General features: G+C 46.7%; 1 protein-coding gene across 4 annotated transcripts in view; it reads right to left on the minus strand.

The window, feature by feature from the left end:
- Positions 1-12,436: 12,436 nt before the first annotated feature.
- The window catches only part of LOC140428406 (extracellular sulfatase Sulf-2-like), a 598,468-nt gene continuing 591,037 nt past the window's right edge, over positions 12,437-19,867 (minus strand). For all 4 annotated transcript variants that reach the window (XM_072514825.1, XM_072514822.1, XM_072514823.1 and 1 more), the window contains one exon: positions 12,437-18,043. In XM_072514825.1, coding sequence (XP_072370926.1) covers positions 18,013-18,043 — 31 coding nt within the window. In that variant the 3' untranslated portion in view covers positions 12,437-18,012. The remainder of the gene's footprint in view (positions 18,044-19,867) is intronic.

Raw genomic sequence — 19,867 nt, forward strand, 5'->3', positions numbered from 1 at the left:
TTTTTTTTTCCAGATTTCAATTAAAGCAGGATACTTACAGGTGTCAGGCCAGAGGCAGTACCAGGATAATCTATCCTCATCGCCAGATGTGAAGATGCTCTTTGAAAGACTTCATTAGTGAATACAAAAGATATTTATGAATAAGAATTGCACAGCAGGCTCATGGTTGTAACTTGCTCCCAAAATGTGCCTGCCTAGGAGCCTCTCTCACCATGGGGTGATTCCACGCTTTGAGTCCCAATTGGTCACACAAGCCATGTGACTCTTACGCTCCTGTGTTGCCCTTAATGGGACCATCACCGCAGTCCATGACGGCAAGTACATTTTCTTTGTATATTTGGGGTTTCCTTCTTTGGTGGCAACCTTGAACTATGGGCAACCATTTCCTGCAACAAAGGAGAGTGTTTGTGTTAGTGAGAGTCTTGTAAGTGTTTGGAGAATGTGCCTATTATGGGGAAAAAGCCAATAGTCTTCTTAGGATATTGTCTGTCTGTCCTGTGTTCCCTTGCAATGCCCGTCCTGCTGCCTGTTCTGATCTACATTCTTTGGGTTAGCTGCTACAAAGTTACTGCACCCTTTGGGATTTCTTTTTAAATTGTAGTCTTTGGACACTGGAAAACCCCCTGGTCTGATGGGCTGGTCCAAAGACAAACCCTTTTGGTTCTGTCACAGAATCCTTGATATCTTTTGATCGACTTGGCAAGCAGCCAATCGCTGTATGTGAAATTTTCAGCCTTTCCTATTGCAGCTGTGGTTAGTGAAGCCAGTCAGAAACTTTCAGGAAAAAAAGGCAGGTTTTCTGGAGAGTGTCATCTTTTGTTCAGTTGTGTGTGGAAAGCCAGCGAGTAAGGACCCTGAAGTCTCTCTTTCTCTGCCAAATGATTTTAAGAGGCATTCTAGCCAAATCTGTGACGGTTTTCTTGTTTACAGTCAGCCATCAGAACTGGGGAAAAGATCTTGAATGTGAAAAAGTTCCCCCCAAAGGTCAGTAACCTTCGACCTGCGTGTGCCAGGGGCTGGGAAGAGCTGAAGATTTGAAGCTTATAGTGGGAATATTTGTGATAAAATCGTCAGAGTCTTGTACAGGAATCAGGTATGTACAACTGCTAAATTCCAAGATCAGTGAGCTGTATTTTCCTCACAGGGAGGAAGATCCCTTTGGTGGTACAAAGGCAGAGGTGGACTGATGTGAGCATTGTGTGCAAAGCAATCTGCTGGCCTGCGATAAGAACTGCACTAATCTGAACACCACAAGCTATCTCCATCTGGTGGCCAAAGTGTGGAATCACACTGGCCTGGAATTCTCAGGTGAAATGACATCTGGTGGTTGGAGGACAGAATTGCACCAACCTCAACCTCCTAAGTGAATCTATTTCCCAGAGGCTGCAACCACAGCAGTGAAGACTCATCTCAAACCTACCCTTTAACCCCCATTTTCTTTTTATCCCTGTCAACCCTTACCTTGTGTCTGTCTTGTATGTGTCTGGATAGAGGGTGGGGTCTTGGGATTAGGTAGTCTGGTAGACGATTATCCTGTTATTTCCTTATATATTCATCTTTTCTTCTTATTATTAATAAACAGTTTGTTAATGTTTCATTTATAAGTCTGGTGTCTGTAATTCATTGGAGCAGTGAAGAGTTAAAGCTCTTTGGAAAACATAAATTATTGGTTAATTCGCTTTACCAATTCGTGTTTACCAAGATGGCGCCAGAGCGAGGCGACTCTCTGCGAACTCTCACAAACAGATCAACTTTTTACTTAACTTATACTCGTTCTAATCTTTTAAAAATTAATTCTAAACCTAACATTATTACTAACCTCTCTCTTTTATCTTCTCTTGTAGGCTTGAACATCCTCCGAGGCCCTTGGAGACCTTTTGACCCGACCCGACCTGACCTCCGCGACCTGGAAGAAGATCAGGCCCAAACCAGAAGTGAAGCCCCGACCTCGATTTGGAGCCGACCCGGACCTCGGAGCACCAAACCCGGCCTAACTACCGACGCCAGCCCCCGGATCGCCTTGCCCAGTCCCCGGAGCTCCCGACCCGACCCCCGACGGCAAGACCCGGCCCAACGCAACCCCCAGAGACCCGCCCAGCGACCCGACCCGGAGAGGCCCGCCCAGCGACCCGATCTACCTGGTGATGGAAGAAAGAAAAATCCACGTGGAGGCTCGACCGGGCCTACTTCAAGATCCGACCCCAGGAGCGCCCAGGGAGGGAACAGACCATGGGACCCAGCCCAACCTGCCTCAGGAAGCCCCTGCCCACGACCCAGGACCCGAACGCGCTACAAGGTATTCCCGCGCCCGCAGAACGCCGGGACCCATTCAGATCACAAACATGCCCCCCTAGCAATGCCTCTCCCTCAACCAGCGCCCAGGACTCTGCCAGACGCGACCCCAGATACGTAGACAGCGCCCTGGTCCCCGCCAGCGCCCTGGACCCCGCCAGACGCAACCACCTACCTTCCACAAGAGCTGATGTCGGCCATCGGATCCCAGGATCATCCAGCAGCAGCCGCCGACCGAGGAAGCGAGGGAAACGTGGCGGTCTGCAGGTTAGACTGAAGCAACGCGGTTTCAAGACCCATTCTCCCCAGCATACTCCTGGCAAACGTCCAAGCGATCGAAAACAAGCTGGATGAACTTAACGCCAGAATTACCTCTCAGAGGGAAGTAAGAGACTGCTGTGTGCTCGGTTTCACAGAGACGTGGTTCACCCCTGCCTCACCGGACTGTGCCATACAACCTGAAGGCTTCTCAATTCACCGGGCGGACCGCACGGCATCATCAGGCAAAGCGAAGGGTGGAGGGGTTTGCCTCCTCATCAACTCCTCCTGGTGCTTGGATGTGGCGACTCTGGCGACCTACTGCTCCCAGACCTGGAATACCTGACCGTGAAGTGCCGCCCATATTATCTTCCACGTGAGTTCACTTCAGCCATTATCACAGCGGTCTACATCCCACCCCAGGCAGTAGTGAGGAAGGCGCTGGACGAACTATACACAGAAATAAACAACTACGAGACAGAACACCCGGAGGCCTTGTTCATCGTGGCTGGAGACTTCAACAAGGCCAACTTCAAGAGTGTACTGCCAAAATTTCACCAGCATATCTCCTGTCCCACCAGGGGCGACAACACTCTTGACCACTGCTACTCAAAAATCAAGGGCGCCTACCGTTCCATCCCCCGACCGCACTTTGGGAAATCAGACCATAAGACGGTGCTCCTTCTCCCGGCATACAAGCAGAAACTCAAGCGGGAGAATCCAGCTAAGAAGATTGTGCATTGCTGGTCCAAGGAGACAGAAGAGCTCTTACGTGACTGCTTAGAGACAGTGGATTGGTCCATATTTAAGAACTCAGCGACCAACTTAAATGAGTATGCCACCACCATCACAGACTTCATCAGCAAATGTGTGGACGACTGCGTGCCAAAGAAAGCAGTACGTGCGTTCCCCAACCGGAAACCATGGCTCAATCGCGAGATTGACTCCCTACTGAAGGACAGATCTGAGGCGTTCAAGGCAGACGACCCTGACCTATACAAGAAATCCAGGTACGACCTCCGCAAAGCCATCCGGAATGCCAAGAGAGAATATCAAACCAAGCTAGAGTCACAGACAGACTCTCGGCGGTTGTGGCAAGGACTAAACAACATAACGGGCTACAAAGCGAAACCGAACAGTATCTCTGGCAGCAGCGCACCCCTCCCCGATGAACTCAATGCATTCTATGCTCGGTTCGACCAGGTAACCAACAATCCGCTGGCGAGTGCCCCAGCAGCCCATAATTCACCCATACCCACCATCACAGCTTCCGAAGTCAGATTGGCCTTCCTGAAAGTGAACCCTCGGAAGGCTACGGGCCCAGACGGGATCCCTGGTTGTGCACTCAGAGCCTGCGCGGACCAGCTAGCAGAGGTATTCACAGACATCTTTAACCTGTCCCTACTCCACTCCGAGGTCCCCACCTGCTTCAAGAAGACCACCATCATACCGGTACCAAAGAAGAACCAGGCAACGTGCCTCAATGACTACCGACCAGTGGCCCTGACTTCAGTCGTAATGAAGTGCTTCGAGAGGTTGTTCATGAAGCGCATCACCTCCATACTCCCAGAACGCCTTGATCCACTGCAATTCGCATACCGCTGCAACCGGTCCACATCAAACACCATTTCCCTGGCCCGACACTCATCCCTAGAGCATCTCGAAAACAAGGACTCCTACATTAGACTCCTATTTATTGACTACAGCTCTGCCTTCAACACCATAATCCCAGCCAAGCTCATATCAAAGGTCCAAAACCTAGGACTTGGCTCCCCACTCTGCAACTGGATCCTCGATTTTCTGACCAACAGACCACAATCAGTAAGAATGAACAACAACACCTCCTCCACAATAGTCCTCAACATCGGCACCCCGCAAGGCTGCGTACTTAGCCCCCTACTCTATTCCCTGTACACACACGACTGCGTGGCAAAACTTGGTTCCAACTCCATCTACAAGATTGCTGACGATACGACCATAGTGGGCCGGATCTCGAATAACGATGAGTCCGAATACTTGAGGGAGATAGAGAACCTAGTGGAGTGGTGTAGCGACAACAATCTCTCTCTCAATGCCAGCAAAACTAAAGAGCTGGTAATTAAATTCAGGAAGCAAAGTACTGTACACACCCCTGTCAGCATCAACGGGGCCGAGGTGGAGATGGTTAGTGTAGCGCACAATGACTTATGAGAGAGACGAGAAGTGATGAAGTCGATCCAGGCTTTATTAAGCAATGCTTGTCCCCAGCAGCTCAGCAACAGAATGAAGTTGCGGGGAGAAGCTCGGGTTCTTATACTCCACCTTCAGGGCGGAGCGAGGAGTCGGCAGCCAACCAGGACCCGGGATCTGTCAGCCAATAGCATCACGGCTTCACAGTCCCACATGACCCCTAATACATACCACCACAGTTAGCAGTTTCAAACTCCTAGGGGTGCACATCTCCAAAAAACTGTCCTGGTCCACCCACATCGATGCTACCACCAAGAAAGCACAACAGCGCCTATACTTCTTGGGAGAAGCTCATGAGGCATTTGGTTAGTGGTGGTACACAGCAGCGACCGGATGGAGTGGAGAGCGTCCGGGAGGACCTCCTGCCACCGGGAAACTGGGAGATCCCTAGACCGTAGGGCCAGTAGGACGGTCTTCCAGACCGTGCCGTTCTCCCTCTCTACTTGCCCGTTCCCCCGGGGGTTTTAGCTGGTCGTCCTGCTCGAGGCTATGCCCTTGCTGAGCAGGAACTGGCGCAGCTCGTCACTCATGAAGGAGGACCCCCTGTCGCTATGGATATACGCGGGGCAACCGAACAGTGTGAATATGGTGCCAAGGGCTTTAATGACTGTGGCCGCTGTCATGTCGGGGCAGGGGATGGCGAAGGGGAAACGAGAGTACTCGTCCACCACGTTCAGGAAGTATGCGTTGCGGTCGGTGGAGGGGAGGGGCCCTTTGAAATTCAAACTGAGGCGTTCAAAGGGGCGGGAAGCCTTGATCAGGTGCGCTCTATCCGGCCTGAAAAAGTGCGGTTTGCACTCTGCGCAGATGTGGCAGTTCCTGGTGACTGTACGGACCTCCTCCACAGAGTAGGGGAGGTTGCGGGACGTTACGAAATGGTAGAATCGAGTGACCCCCGGTGGCAGAGGTCCTCGTGGAGGGCTTGGAGGCGGTCTATTTGTGCGTTGGCACATGTGCCGCGGGATAGGGCATCGGACGGCTCGTTCAGCTTTCCGGGACGATACAAGATCTCATAGTTGAAGGTGGAGAGCTCGATCCTCCACCTTAAGATCTTGTCATTTTTAATTTTGCCCCGCTGTGCATTATCGAACATGAAGGCTACCGACCGTTGGTCGGTGAGAAGAGTGAATCTCCTGCCGGCCAGGTAATGCCTCCAATGTCGCACAGCTTCCACTATGGCTTGGGCTTCCTTTTCCACTGAAGAGTGGCGGATTTCTGAGGTGTGGAGGGTCCGGGAGAAAAAGGCCACGGGTCTGCCCGCTTGGTTAAGGGTGGCCACCAGAGCTACGTCGGATGCGTCGCTCTCGACCTGGAAAGGGAGGGACTCGTCGATGGCGCGCATCGTGGCCTTTGCTATATCCGCTTTGATGCGGCTGAAGGCCTGGCGAGCCTCTGTCGACAGGGGGAAGGTAGTGGACTGTATTAGCGGGCGGGCCTTGTCTGCATACTGGGGGACCCACTGGGCGTAATATGAAAAGAAACCCAGGCAACGTTTCAGGGCTTTGGAGCAGTGGGGAAGGGGGAATTCCATAAGGGGGCGCATGCGTTCGGGGTCGGGGCCTATTATCCCAATGCGCACTACATATCCCAGGATGGCCAACCGGTTTGTGCTAAAAACGCACTTTTCCTCGTTGTATGTGAGGTTCAGGGCGTTAGCGGTCTGGAGGAACTTTTGGAGGTTGGCGTCGTGGTCCTGCTGATCGTGGCCGCAGATGGTTACTGTAATAATCTGCCTACTTACCATTGGCTGGGGAAGCTCATACTCCCACAGGATTGTGGGATAGTCATTAGTCCCCAGCCAATGGTAAGTAGGCAGGTTATAACAGTTACGTTGTTGAGATACGGGAACATGGCCTGCAACCCGTGGTCAACCATTCGGTCCATCTCCTGTTGGAAGACCGAGATCCCGTTTGTGACACCAAATGGGACCCTTAGGAAGTGGTATAGACGCCCATCTGCCTCGAAGGCGGTGTACTTGCGGTCACCTGGGCGGATGGGGAGCTGGTGGTAGGCGGACTTGAGGTGCACGGTGGAGAAGACCTTATACTGGGCAATCCGATTGACCATGTCGGATATGCGGGGGAGAGGGTACGCATCTAGCTGCGTGTACCTGTTGATGGTCTGACTCTATTCTACAACCATCCTTTGCTTCTCCCCGGTCTTTACTACTACCACCTGGGCTCTCCAGGGACTATTGCTGGCCTGGATTATGCCTTCCTTCAGCAACCGCTAGATTTCAGACCGAATAAATATCCGGTCCTGGGCGCTGTACCGTCTGCTCCTAGTGGCGACGGGTTTGCAATCCGGGGTGAGGTTTGCAAACAAGGACGGCGGTTCAACCTTGAGAGTTGCGAGGCCGCAGGTAGTGAGTGGGGGTATTGGGCCGCCGAATTGGAATGTTAGGCTCTGCAGGTTACACTGGAAATCTAATCCCAGTAACGTGGGCGCGCAGAGTTGGGGAAGGACGTAGAGCCTGTAGTTCTTAAACTCCCTCCCTTGCACCGTTAGGTTCGCGATGCAGAACCCTTTGATCTCTACGGAGTGGGATCCTGCAGCTAGGGAAATCTTTTGCGTGCTTGGGTGGATGGTCAGAAAACAGCGTCTTACCGTGTCTGGGTGAATAAAGCTTTCAGTGCTCCCGGAGTCGATCAGGCATGGCGTCTCGTATCCATTGACCAGCACCGTTGTTGTCGTCGTCTGGAGCGTCCGGGGCCGCGATTGATCCAGTGTCACCGAAGCCAGTCGTGGTAGTAGTGTCGCGGCGTCTTCTTCGGACCCCGTGGAGCCGTCGATGCTGGGGTCCTTTGTTGTCAACCAAGATGGCGGTGTCCATGAATCGCACGCGGCCGGGGGTGGATAAAATGGCCGCCCCCATGGATCGCACATGGTCGGGGGTGGACAAAATGGCCACCCCCATGAATCGCATGTGGCTGGGGGGTCACAAGGTGGCGGCGCCCATCCTCCCCTCGTGGTGCCTGGGACCCAAAATGGCGGCCCCCGTGGGTCGCACATGTGGCGCTGGGGGGGGGGGGGGGTTGGGGAGCTTTTGGGATGTGCTGGGCTCGTTCTTCTCCGCGGATTGCGACGACTCCCCGGGACCGGCACACTGGCGCGTAATGGCCCTTCTTGCCGCAGCTTTTACAAATAGCTGCGCGGGCCGGGCAGCGCTGCCGGGGGTGTTTTGCTTGTCCGCAGAAATAGCAGCAGGCCCCCCCGGGATGATCTGGCGCTTTAACCGCGCAAGCTTGCGGTGGGGGGGGGGTGGGGGAGTTTGTCGCGACGGGGGTACACGGAGCCCAAGGGGCTGCCGTGCGGTTGGGGCCGTAGGCGCGGGCGTTTTGCGAGGCCACATCTAGGGAAGCTGCAAGGGCCCATGCCTCTGAGAGTCCTAGCGACTCTCTTTCTAAAAGTCTTTGGCGGATTTGGGGAGTGTTCATACCTGCCACAAATGCATCACGAATTAGCATGTCCGTGTGTTCGATCGCGTTCACCGGCGGGCAGCTGCAGCCCCGTCCCAAAATTAGCAGCGCGGCGTAGAATTCCTCTAGCGATTCTCCGGGACTTTGTCGTCTCGTCGCGAGTTGGTGGCGTGCATAGACCTGGTTAACGGGCCGAACGTAGATGTTCTTCAGCAATGCGAGCGCCGTTGGGAAATCCTCTGCGTCTTCTATGAGAGGGTAAATTTCCGGGCTTACCCTCGAATGCAGGACCTGCATTTTCTGGTCTTCTGTGATCCGGCCGGGGGCCGTTCGGAGGTAGCCTTCAAAGCATGCTTGCCAGTGTTTAAATACTGCTGCCGAGTTCGCTGCGTAGGGGCTGATCCGCAGGCATTCCGGGGCGATCCGGAGCTCCATAGTCTTTTAAGCTCCCTTAATAAATTGTAGCGCACAATGACTTACGAGAGAGATGAGAAGTGATGAAGTCGATCCAGGCTTTATTAAGTGATGCTTGTCCCCAGCAGCTCAGCAACAGAATGAAGCTGCGGGGAGAAGCTCGGGTTCTTATACTCCACCTTCAGGGCGGAGCCAGGAGTCGGCAGCCAACCAGGATCCGGGATCTGTCAGCCAATAGCATCACGGCTTCACAGTCCCACATGACCCCTAATACATACCACCACAGTTAGCAGTTTCAAACTCCTAGGGGTGCACATCTCCAAAAATCTGTCCTGGTCCACCCACATCGATGCTACCACCAAGAAAGCACAACAGCGCCTATACTTCCTCAGGAAACTAAGGAAATTTGGCATGGCCACATTGACTCTTACCAACCTTTACAGATGCACCATAGAAAGCATCCTATCAGGCTGCATCACAGCCTGGTATGGCAACTGCTCGGCCCAGGACCGCAAGAAACTTCAGAGAGTCGTGAACACCGCCCAGTCCATCACACGAACCTGCCTCCCATCCATTGACTCCATCTACACCTCCCGCTGCCTGGGGAAAGCGGGCAGTATAATCAAAGATCCCTCCCACCCGGCTTACTCACTCTTCCAACTTCTTCCATCGGGCAGGAGATACAGAAGTCTGAGAACACGCACGAACAGAGTCAAAATCAGCTTCTTCCCCACTGTCACCAGACTCCTAAATGACCCTCTTATGGACTGACCTCATTCACACTACACCCTGTATGCTTCATCCGATGCCACTGCTTATGTAGTTACATTGTATATGTTGTGTTGCCCTATTATGTATTTTCTTTTATTCCCTTTTCTTCTCATGTACTTAATGATCTGTTGAGCTGCTCGCAGAAAAATACTTTTCACTGTACCTCGGTACACGTGACAATAAACAAATCCAATCCAATCCAATCCATCCAATGTTGGGACTTCAGGGTCTGTGAGGCTGAAATTGACCGCGCACTCACCCAGGGTGTCGTAACAGTCTTTATTTGAGTTTTAGATTGGAATGGTGATGAGTCTATGAATGTGAGGAGAAAGAAATGTAGTGAACTGTGGTACCATGATTGTTGAAGCAAGAAGGGAAGTGGGGTTGGAAAGCTTTATGAATATTGTAAATAATGAAGCTTTAAGTGGTGCAATTATGATCAGAGAGTACCAGAGCAGTCGTCTTAACCTTATCAATTCTTGTTAGATCATTAGCTTTGTTGCAACATTCCTGGCCTGTCCGAAATGCAATAATCCTGGCGTTGACATGCTCTGCTATTTATTTTCACTGTTGGCCGTGTAGATGCCTGGAGGGACTTCTGTCTTCCGCAGGGTAAAGAGGATCTCCCACCTCCTCCCCACTCCTTCGTCCAGTGCCTCCTAAACAGCATTGAATAACATCATTACCTGCTTTTTTCCTCCTTCAGTCATTTTTAGCAGAGGCTGTTTCCTGATGCCTGTGGGTTCCATTAACCTTCTCACTCAGATTTGCTTGTCTGCTTTTAAGTATCTTCATAGGCAATTTCCACGATTGACTTGCAACCAACAAGCAGTATGGGAAATGCTGACTGGCCACCAGCATCATTATAAGCAGCTGATTGTACAAATACTATGTACTGTGCATAGCTCGGCTGTGATTCAATTTTGAGACCATTAACATTCACCCTTACACATATTTATCCGAGAGTAACCCTTCCCAATGTTCTGAATTTAGGGATCTTCGGTAGTACGGTTCCCTACTTTTTCCATAGCCTTTCGAATTCTCTTTCAAATAATTATCTGGTACCTTTGCAAATACTGCAAGCAATTTAATATTCAGTGACGCTCATGAAAAAGAATCCCACATCCTTTATTGAGCATTTATTAGATTATGATCTCTTGGACATTGATTTGCCTATCAATGGAAATTATCTAACTAAAATAAAAATTAATTATTTATTTTTCTTCTGTCAACCATCGCCTCCCATCTTCTCAGTTCAAGAGAATATTTGCTCTGGTTCTCTTTATGAATATTCATGGTTTTTATCTAATCTCCATACATATTACCTAATAAGCACACTCATTATTAAATATCCATGCCCATTGCTAATAGATATTCTGGACACAGCGGGACCTGGAATTGGTGAATCTTCGTTTTATGTTGTTGAGTGGAGGGAAAAAGGACGTCCTTCTTGTGGCCTTTATAATGTGGAGAGCCCGTGTGGCCATCCCCCACAGGGTCAAGAGGCCCTGCAGTAGGACCTGCATAGTGTCCATCCAGGGGCATCAAAATTAAAATGTTGGCCCGCAATATGTCTGGTGGCCCTGTATCGATGAGGACATCGAGAGGGTTGTGCAAAGCTGTCCAGCATGCCAGGAATTTCAGAAACCCTTGCCGACAACTTCCCTTCAGCCTTGGGTTCATCTTCATGAGGATTTTGCTGGACGGTTCATGGGGTCCATATTCCTTGTGATCGTGGATGCCAACTCGAAGTGGCTGGAGGTATGCAAGATGACCTCCAGTGCAATGATTGAAAAGTTCTGGGCTACTCTTAGCACCCATGGGATCCCAGAGGTTCTAGTGACAGATGATGGGACACCGTTCACTAGCGTGGAATTTGGCGTGTTTATGTGGCAGAATGGCATTTGGAATATTCAAACTGCTCCGTATAATCCCTCCTCCAATAGACTTGCAGAAAGGGTGGTCCAGACCTTCAATAGGGGCTTGAAAAAGCAGTCATTGGGGGTTCATGGACACACAGTTGGCATGGTTCCTTTTTAGTTATTGTATAACGATGACAGGAATTGCCCCTGCGTAGCTATCGATGGGCCGAAGGCTCAGGACTCGGCTGAGTCTGACCTTTCAGAGTCTTGGCAGCAAAGTAGAGAGGCAACAGGAGATTCAGAATAGGCACCACGGTCTAAGGGTGTCAGAGCACGCATTTGATGCCAGGGATGTTTTCTATGCTCACAACTTTGGTGATGGAGCATTGTGGCTCCTGGGTATGATACTGGAACTTGCAGACTTGGTTTAGTATAAAGCCCGTATTCAGAGAAAGATCCAAAGAAAACGCTTGGACCACATGACGAAGCGTGAACCCGCCCTTCAGGACGTGCGGCCTGCAGTCGTAGCGTCTTTGCCACACCAGGGACTGCCCCTCAGTCTGGGGGCCCAGCCATCATGTCTTCACGCCTGGTCCAGCAAGAGTAGGATGATTCTGGTTCCGAGATAGATGCAGATGAGTACATGCTGGCGGACGATGACTTCTCCGGAACAGAGGTCGCTGCAGTAATTCTTCGGAGGTAAGCCAGGAAATGGCGATTGGCCAATCGATACACTCTACTGAACCCAGAGCTGCCACAGGGAGCTATGCAGCCGTGGGCGCAGGGGCGCAGAAGGCCCCCACATTTGATGGTTGAAGGGGGACCTTTGGACTTTGTTAGGTGGGGGGAGAAAAGGGATGTCATAAACCCCACAAGGACCACGGGGAAACCATTATTGATCACCCCGTAGGACTTGTGAGTACGAGCTTTCCAGGTGGTGGGTGGAGGCCAGTCACCTGGGGCTCATTATAAGCTAACATAAAAGCAGGCCCAAACAGGGCCTAGTGTGATTAGTCATCCCAGCTAGGATTGTACTGCGATTGATATGTTGCGTTATGCAGGCCTTTGTAAATAGTGTAAATAAATCTATATTTGTTTACCACCAACCTCCCCAGTCATTAAAGTGTCAAAATAACTTAATTTGCATAAAGCATATGACAGAAATCATTCAAATAACTAAGTAGGCAATGATTTATTTTTGAATTATTGTTTATTCTTTACATCTAGCACCTTAAAATGTATTTCTTGGAAAATAATTTGAGTTGCCATGGAAAGAACTCAATCAATGATGCCGATTCTGTGTTCTCAAATTTTGGAATAACATCCTTGTGTTTGAATTAATTTGCAGTGCCTGTAGTTTACTAACATGTTTCTGAAATCCTCATTTTGGTGGTTGACATCTTCAAATCATTCGGGTGTATTCAGAACTATTGAAAATAAGTACTACAGATTGGTGATGGTGGGCATTACTCACATCTGAACCACATAGAGCCAAGTCACTGAGATAAGCAAATAAATTAATATTACCCAAAAATGGAAACTTTAATCACATGCGGCTTCCTTCAGACTCAGGCGATGCCAAGAGCCTCTGTCTGTCGAGGACACTGGGCTGGATAGAGCTGTGAATGGTTCCAAACACCTTCCGAATGCTGCACATTCCTTCATTTTGCAATGAATATTGGAGTTTGTCCCTTAGTTCAATGGGCAATATTTGAACTTTTAACCTTTTAGCCGCTACAGAAATAGGTCTGTTTGTATCAGTCAAAAAGCATAATTACACTTTCTTTTTCAAAAAAAAAAGCTCAATAATGCACACAACTGAGAAATATTCTGCAGTTCGCTCTAAATCTACTTTAGGATATTTTACACTGTAAATGCACAGAAAATCAAATTATAAAGAACACATAATATATAAGATTTATAGAACGCAAACAACTGTTTATTACTCAAAGTTAATATTAAAGAGAAATAATTTTAAAATATGGAACTGGGAAGGGAATAATAGTCATAAAATGTTTTGTTCAAATTGATACTGAAATTTCTCTTTACTCTTAAACACTGCTTGATTCCACAGTCTTGAGAAACAGAAAGTACTGAAATACCATAAACAGGAGAGTGAGCTTTTATATACTTAAAGGTTACAGACAAATATTTATTGAAGACAGTAAAGCTTTAATAACATTTTTAAAAAAGGTTTCAGTCTTGTAACTGATGTTTGATTTCATCAGTGCTGAGGTGACAGACAGTTTCAACACTTGCAAGAAAGTTACAGTTACAAAAACAAAGATTTAATTCTTGTTTGAAATATTTGTAAGAATTAATATACAATTAATACACAAGCTTAGTCAGACAAACACATAATGATAACCATTTATTTGCAACAATGTTCCTCAAAAACCATTTTACGTCCATAGAAAATGTTAAGAGATAAATGTTTGCAATATATTGTAGAATAAATTCAGTAATTCCTGCTCACACAGGGACCATCACACAAAAGCATTGTGGATTGGAGAGCTACAATATTTTATAGTCACTTGGTAGTGTAGAATTTCAGTATGGCCAAAAACAAGAGAGATATGTTATTGGCTTTTTGTCTTGCACTCATCAGGGCAGTTTGCACGAATACCAATAGCAAAGAAAACATTTTATACTGCATGAGAAGAGTGGGCGGATTGTTTGGCAAGTGCACTCTGATTGGTAGAGGCGTTGCCATAGAGAATGCATCACGGCACAGTTAACTGCCAAGATTTTCAAATTCAAACTGAACAGGTTGACTCTGATTGTTTAAAGCATTGCCATGGGAAATGAGCGAGGAAATGGCTGTCCTTAAAGCTGTCGGGCCGAAGGGATGCACTGTTTAATATAGTTCCATGTGATTGGCCTTATTGGCAATCTCATAAATAAAGTCTGAGCTATTTGCTCACCATGCAAGCTTGATGCTGAGAAAGGGCACACCAAAGCCATCCCGTGGGATAATGGCTACCCTGATCGGATCACTGCTTGTTGTATATTGCGCAAACTCATGGATGGGTCTAAGGTTGCCACTTCTGCACCTGAAATGTGGCCGGTTTACTTCAGAAATCTCTCACAAATTTGAGCAACATGTGAAATTAGCAGTTTCATTCTATTACAAGGCTGTAGCAACATGAGTGGTATTCTTCACTAACAGGATGCTGCCATCAAGCCAAAACAATGTCCTGTCTATCATTCAAATGTGGTATATTAATTTCAGTGCCAATGTGATGCTAGGCATGTAAGGTATATGTCCCAAAGACTGGCGAATCATATCAAACAGCATGTCCCTTTGGCTAATCACAATGGCCAAAGTACGGACCGTACCCAACCAGCCCATAATTGACAAACTCAAAACATAATGTCCAATCCCCTGATTGGACAGCACTTGTTAATCATTGTGCCTTTTTGCAACTAAACAAAAGCTTGGGGGACAGCCATTCTGTGGCTCATCTCTTGATCAATGCCTTGATCAATGAAACTCAACCTATTTGGTTTGAATTTGAACAAAACCTTGACTGTTAATTGTTCCTTGGTGCATTCCCCATAACAATGCCTCTACCACTCAGATTCCATTTGCCAACTAATCAGCACTCACTTCTCATGCAATAGAAATTGTTGTTCCCTTCACCATTGCTATTCCTGTAAACTGTTATGCTGAGTGCAAGATGAAAAGCTTCAACAGCATGTAGCTATTGCAGCAAAACAATATTTTAACTCCATTAGTCACCCTTGCTCCTTTCAAAGGTTATGTTTCATATCAGAGCAGGGATTATTCAATTTACTCTAAAGATTTTAAACTATGTATTTATAATGTGTTCCAGCAGTAACTACTAGAATGACATGATGTCTTAAAATCTCAAACAACATTACAATTAGTGCACGTCTACTAACTAGATACATGGTTAAGAAAGTAGCTTCTTACAGTCTAGAATGATCAACCAGCTGGAGTAACTGTTCTCCTTGTATATGCCAGAATATGTTGTTTTTAAAGTATCAAGTATTTTAGTTTCAAGAAGTGAGTAATTTGTAAAGCATGCCACAAGCAGCTTTCTTGGTGCTTCAATTTTGGGAGTTTCTTAAAAATAACCTTTCAATTATTCTAGTCTGCTAGAATTTATGACTTTCTTCATCCTTAGACCAGAGGTTTTGGCAGGCACGTATGCCCAGTTATTGACAACCTAGAATATCACATTTAGACAGACCGAATCTCCTACTCACCCAATATCTATCTCTGACTAACCCACATATCGTAAACACAAATTATTTTGTACAAAAATAAAATACTATGCATGGTGGAAATCTGAAATGAAAGCAGAAAATGCTGGAAATATTCAGCAGATCTGGCAAAATCTGCAGAGAGCGAAACCAGGTTAACATTTCAGGTCTGTGGCATTTCGTCAGAACTGCAAAGTTAGAAATATGATAGGTTTTGAGCAGGCTGAAGGAGGAAGGGTGGGAAGTATAATACAAAGGATGGTTTCTGATAGGACAGAGGACAGGACAGATTAAATGACAAAAGGTTGAATGGTGCTAAGGCCAACAGGAGTGGTAGTGGGACAAGAAAAGGAACAAAAAAAGATGAGACTCCCAAGTGTGAATGCCTGGACCCTGAATGGCTACCATTTGAAAGGAAAGAAGTGAGGACCAAGAGAGAAAAGGGGAAACAAAATTGGGGCAGAGGTTATCATTTAAAATTGTTGAACTTAATGTGTAACTCTGAAGACTGCAAAGTGCCGAATTGAAAGACGAGTTGCTGTTGCGGCAAGCTTGTGTTGAGCATCAATGGGACACCGCAGGAAATGAAAGGCAGAAAGTTCAGAGTGTGAGAAAAGTGGAGAATTAAAATACTGCAAGAGGAGGCTGGAGGATTTAGGTCAAGTTTGTGAACTGAACAGAGATGCTCCACAAAGCGGTCACTCAAGTCTGTGATTTGGCTCCCCCATATGGAGGGGACAACATTGTGAGCAGTGAACACAGTATACTCAATTGAAAACACAAGCAAATCGCTGTTTAATCTGGAAGCAGTGTTTGGGGACTTGCACATTGGGAAGCGAAGAGGTAAAAGGGCAGCTGTTTTCTTCTGCACTTGCATAAGAAGGTGTCGTTGGAAGGGGAAGGGATTGTTGGGGTAACAGAGACGAACAGTACTTCACAGCTTGGGGGACTGCCATTCCCTGGTTCATTCCCCATAGCAATTCCCAAAGGGAATTGTCCCTTCAGACTGCTGAAAGTGGAGATGTCATTGGTGGTGGCATCAGTCTGGAGGTTGCATAAGTGGCAGAGGATGATCTGATATTTTGGAGGTTGGTGGGTGGAAGGTGATGACAATGGGACCCCTATCATGGCTCTAGGAGGGTGGTGATAGCAGAATTGTTTGAAATAGAACATACACAGTAAAGAGTTCGATCAACCATGTTGGCTGGGTATGGTTGTTGGTTGGGGGAGGGTATTTTCTGTGTTATGTTTGCATTCAAAATTGTTGTTAAAAAATTACAAATGCCTTCATAAAATGTTTTTAAGAAAAAAACATTGTTCTCCCAACAATGGGTGTGAGGAGGGGTGAGGCGGGTTGAAATCCTCAGTTGAGGAAAAAGTAAAACCTATCATGTGTGCGAGAATCAAAACAGATGCAAATGATTTTATGCCTGTTCGTTATACACTTAATTATTTTTAATAAATGTGTTAAAATTAAAACAACTTTAAAGATATAATATAGTTGCAGACCCTGATTTCATCAATGAGTTTAAAATCACTTCAACCAATCTACCAGTCAAATTCACGAAAGTTAACAAATTAGCAAGAAACAAGATTTTAAATTGTATTAACAACAAGATGAGTCAGCTGCTAAAGTTTCAATAATAGTTGTTTTTTTGATCTCTTTTCATGTAGTTGGGCATTCCAGTCTGAATTGACTTAAATTCTAAACCACTTCAATCAACTTCATTGATGGACACAAAAGTATTTACAAGATATAATTCTACGTATTATACAGAAGCTGGCCTTTCTTAATCATGTGTATCTCAAAGCTGTCTAGAAATAATGGTGCCAGAGGCTAGACAGATATGCAGGTCCTTGGAACAAAACAGAATCCTCAGAATGGGGCTGGTTATTGATGAAATCATTACTCTCTATTAAATATTAATTCACTTCCCTTTCATTTCAACAAGGCCTTTTCTATAAGGTCTTCGCCAGTTGATTCATCCCTTCCAATTATATTCTCTTACAGTTATTTCCTCGGCATTGATTTTGATATCCGTTCCAGCATTACAAATTTACTTTCACCCTGCTTTTTATTTTCCAAACTAAGTGGAGTAGCTGACTCGCGTATGGGTTCTTTATCCGCAAATTAAAACTTGCATTGGTAATGAGAATGTTCTTAAATCCTGGCGCTTCACCAAAAAATGCACCTTGTTCCTCGGCTCAAATCAGTCAGTTCCTGTATTTCAAGAGCGCTGCATTCCAAAGTGACGGCTTGTGAACAAAGTGAGGCATTGCTTTGAGTTACAGTAGATAGTCTAATAACCAGTGGAAGAGGCTCCCCACTCTCATTTACATACCCTTGATAGTTTACTTATCTATTAAAATTCCCCAACAGTGCAAACATTCTATCTACATCAGCCCCTCAGTTTATTCAGTCATGAAGGCTAAAATTGAAATTCGGTTGATAATCATACAGGTTTTCACCCTGCGTGTACAAAGTTTCAAGTTGTTGCCAGTTGATGCTGCTGAAGAAGACAGCCTTTTCCAGAAGTCTAGCCTTCCCATCCTTCCCAGAGCTGACCTCTGAAATAAAACATAAAACAGGCTCAAAAAAAACTAAACGGATTTTGAAACTCTAATTCTTTTCCGCATAGCTGAAGGCATCTTGAGACAATGTGTATGACATAAAATCTGATCAAGGAAAGGGCTCTATTTCAGGAGTGAAGGAAAGATGGTTTCTGATCGGACAGAATGATATCATTGCTTGCCTTACCCTGAGGAACATGAATGTGCAATTTCATTATAGAAAGGATAAAAATGTGAGGACAAGAATCTCAAACGTGCCCTTTGATTCCTATTGTGATTTTAGGGGCAGCCCATTTCTAATGTTCTGCTGTTCTAAATAGGGGATAAGTCCATTTTGTGGTCAAAAAAAGGCACAAAATTTCCAGAGTGACCATTCTGTAAGCTAGTCCAGGTTGGCTTGAAATTCATAGAACCATAGAATTCCTACAGTATAGAAGGAGGCCATTGAGTTTGCACCAACCCTCCGAAAGAAGACCCAGCCTAGGCCCAATCCTCTGCCCTATCCCCGTACGTAACCCCACCGAACCTTTGGACACTAAGGGGCAATTTAGCATGACCAATTCACCTAACCTGCACATCTTTGGACAGTGGGAGGAAACCGGAGCACCCGGATGAAACGCACGCAGACATGGGGAGAGTATGCAAACTCCACACAGACAGTGACCCAGGATCGGAATCGAATCCGGATCCCTAGAGCTGTAGGACAATAGTGGTAACCACTGAGCCGCCACCGTGCCACCCAAGAGAAATTTAGCTGTTGGATCTCATTCAAATTCTCCTGACAAATTGCATTGGCAAAGCCTGCTGTTAGGTGGAGATGTCTTTAAAGGCTCATCAATAGTCTGCTGGACATTTGTTTGCCCAGAGTGACACTCTCTCAATTGTCCCCTATCGGTTTTACTTTCACTGACACAAAACCTACCTCTTCCAATACTTTATTTCCTAAACCCATTTCAGTTTGCATCTGGAGTTGGATTAGCACCAATTTGAAATCATTTGGAACTGAATTAGACCTGAAGATGAAAGTTGGCTCCACAGACACATAAATAGGTAACATTCCACAATTGCCAGCAAACTTGAGGTATCTAGCTCAAATAGCCATTCTTTATGCTTGAGTCTTGTTAATATTGATGGGCTATGTAATTGAGAGAGTAACTGCGCCTACTGGTCCCATAGCCTGACGCAGAAACTTACATGGTGGCTCCTTTTTGGCTAGAGCACAAATTAACCTTTGATATCATAAATGCAGTGCATGATCAAGCCAGTACTCTCCTAAAGTGGAAAATGTGGTCCTGCGTACATTCTAGGACACTGATTTGAATTTCATATGGGTGATTATCACACTCTAGTGCACATTTCTGATGCTTAGTGATAGTCACAGCAGCATTGGGAACAGGATGGTAAGTCATTCACCACCATCTTTGAGGCACTACAGTCCTGTATCTGCCATGTTGCAGCCTTCAAAATTTACCCCAATATTGAGGAAGGCAGATAACGAAAACCATGCAAGTTCCAACACAATAAGGCAAGTAAAGGAGTGAAAGATTACCTGTCTTCCAGCGGCCTCCAGCAATCACTTTAAGGACCGTTGCTTGGGCCGCTCTGGACCCTGAGAAACCGAGTAGAGCATATTCTATCCAGATTTTGCTAAATTTGCCAATAGGTTCTTAAAACAGGCACTAGGTCCTGATTAGCATCATCCAGGGGCCTCTTGCCTGTTTCACACCCCGGAAATTCGGAAGTTGCTGGCAAGTAACTTGGCAGAGATCATGCTCATACTGCTCCCCCAGAAATTGAGAATGATGGTGGGTTAATCTCCCC

The sequence above is a fragment of the Scyliorhinus torazame genome, chromosome 8 (assembly GCF_047496885.1).
Source record: "Scyliorhinus torazame isolate Kashiwa2021f chromosome 8, sScyTor2.1, whole genome shotgun sequence".
Taxonomy (NCBI): domain Eukaryota; kingdom Metazoa; phylum Chordata; class Chondrichthyes; order Carcharhiniformes; family Scyliorhinidae; genus Scyliorhinus; species Scyliorhinus torazame.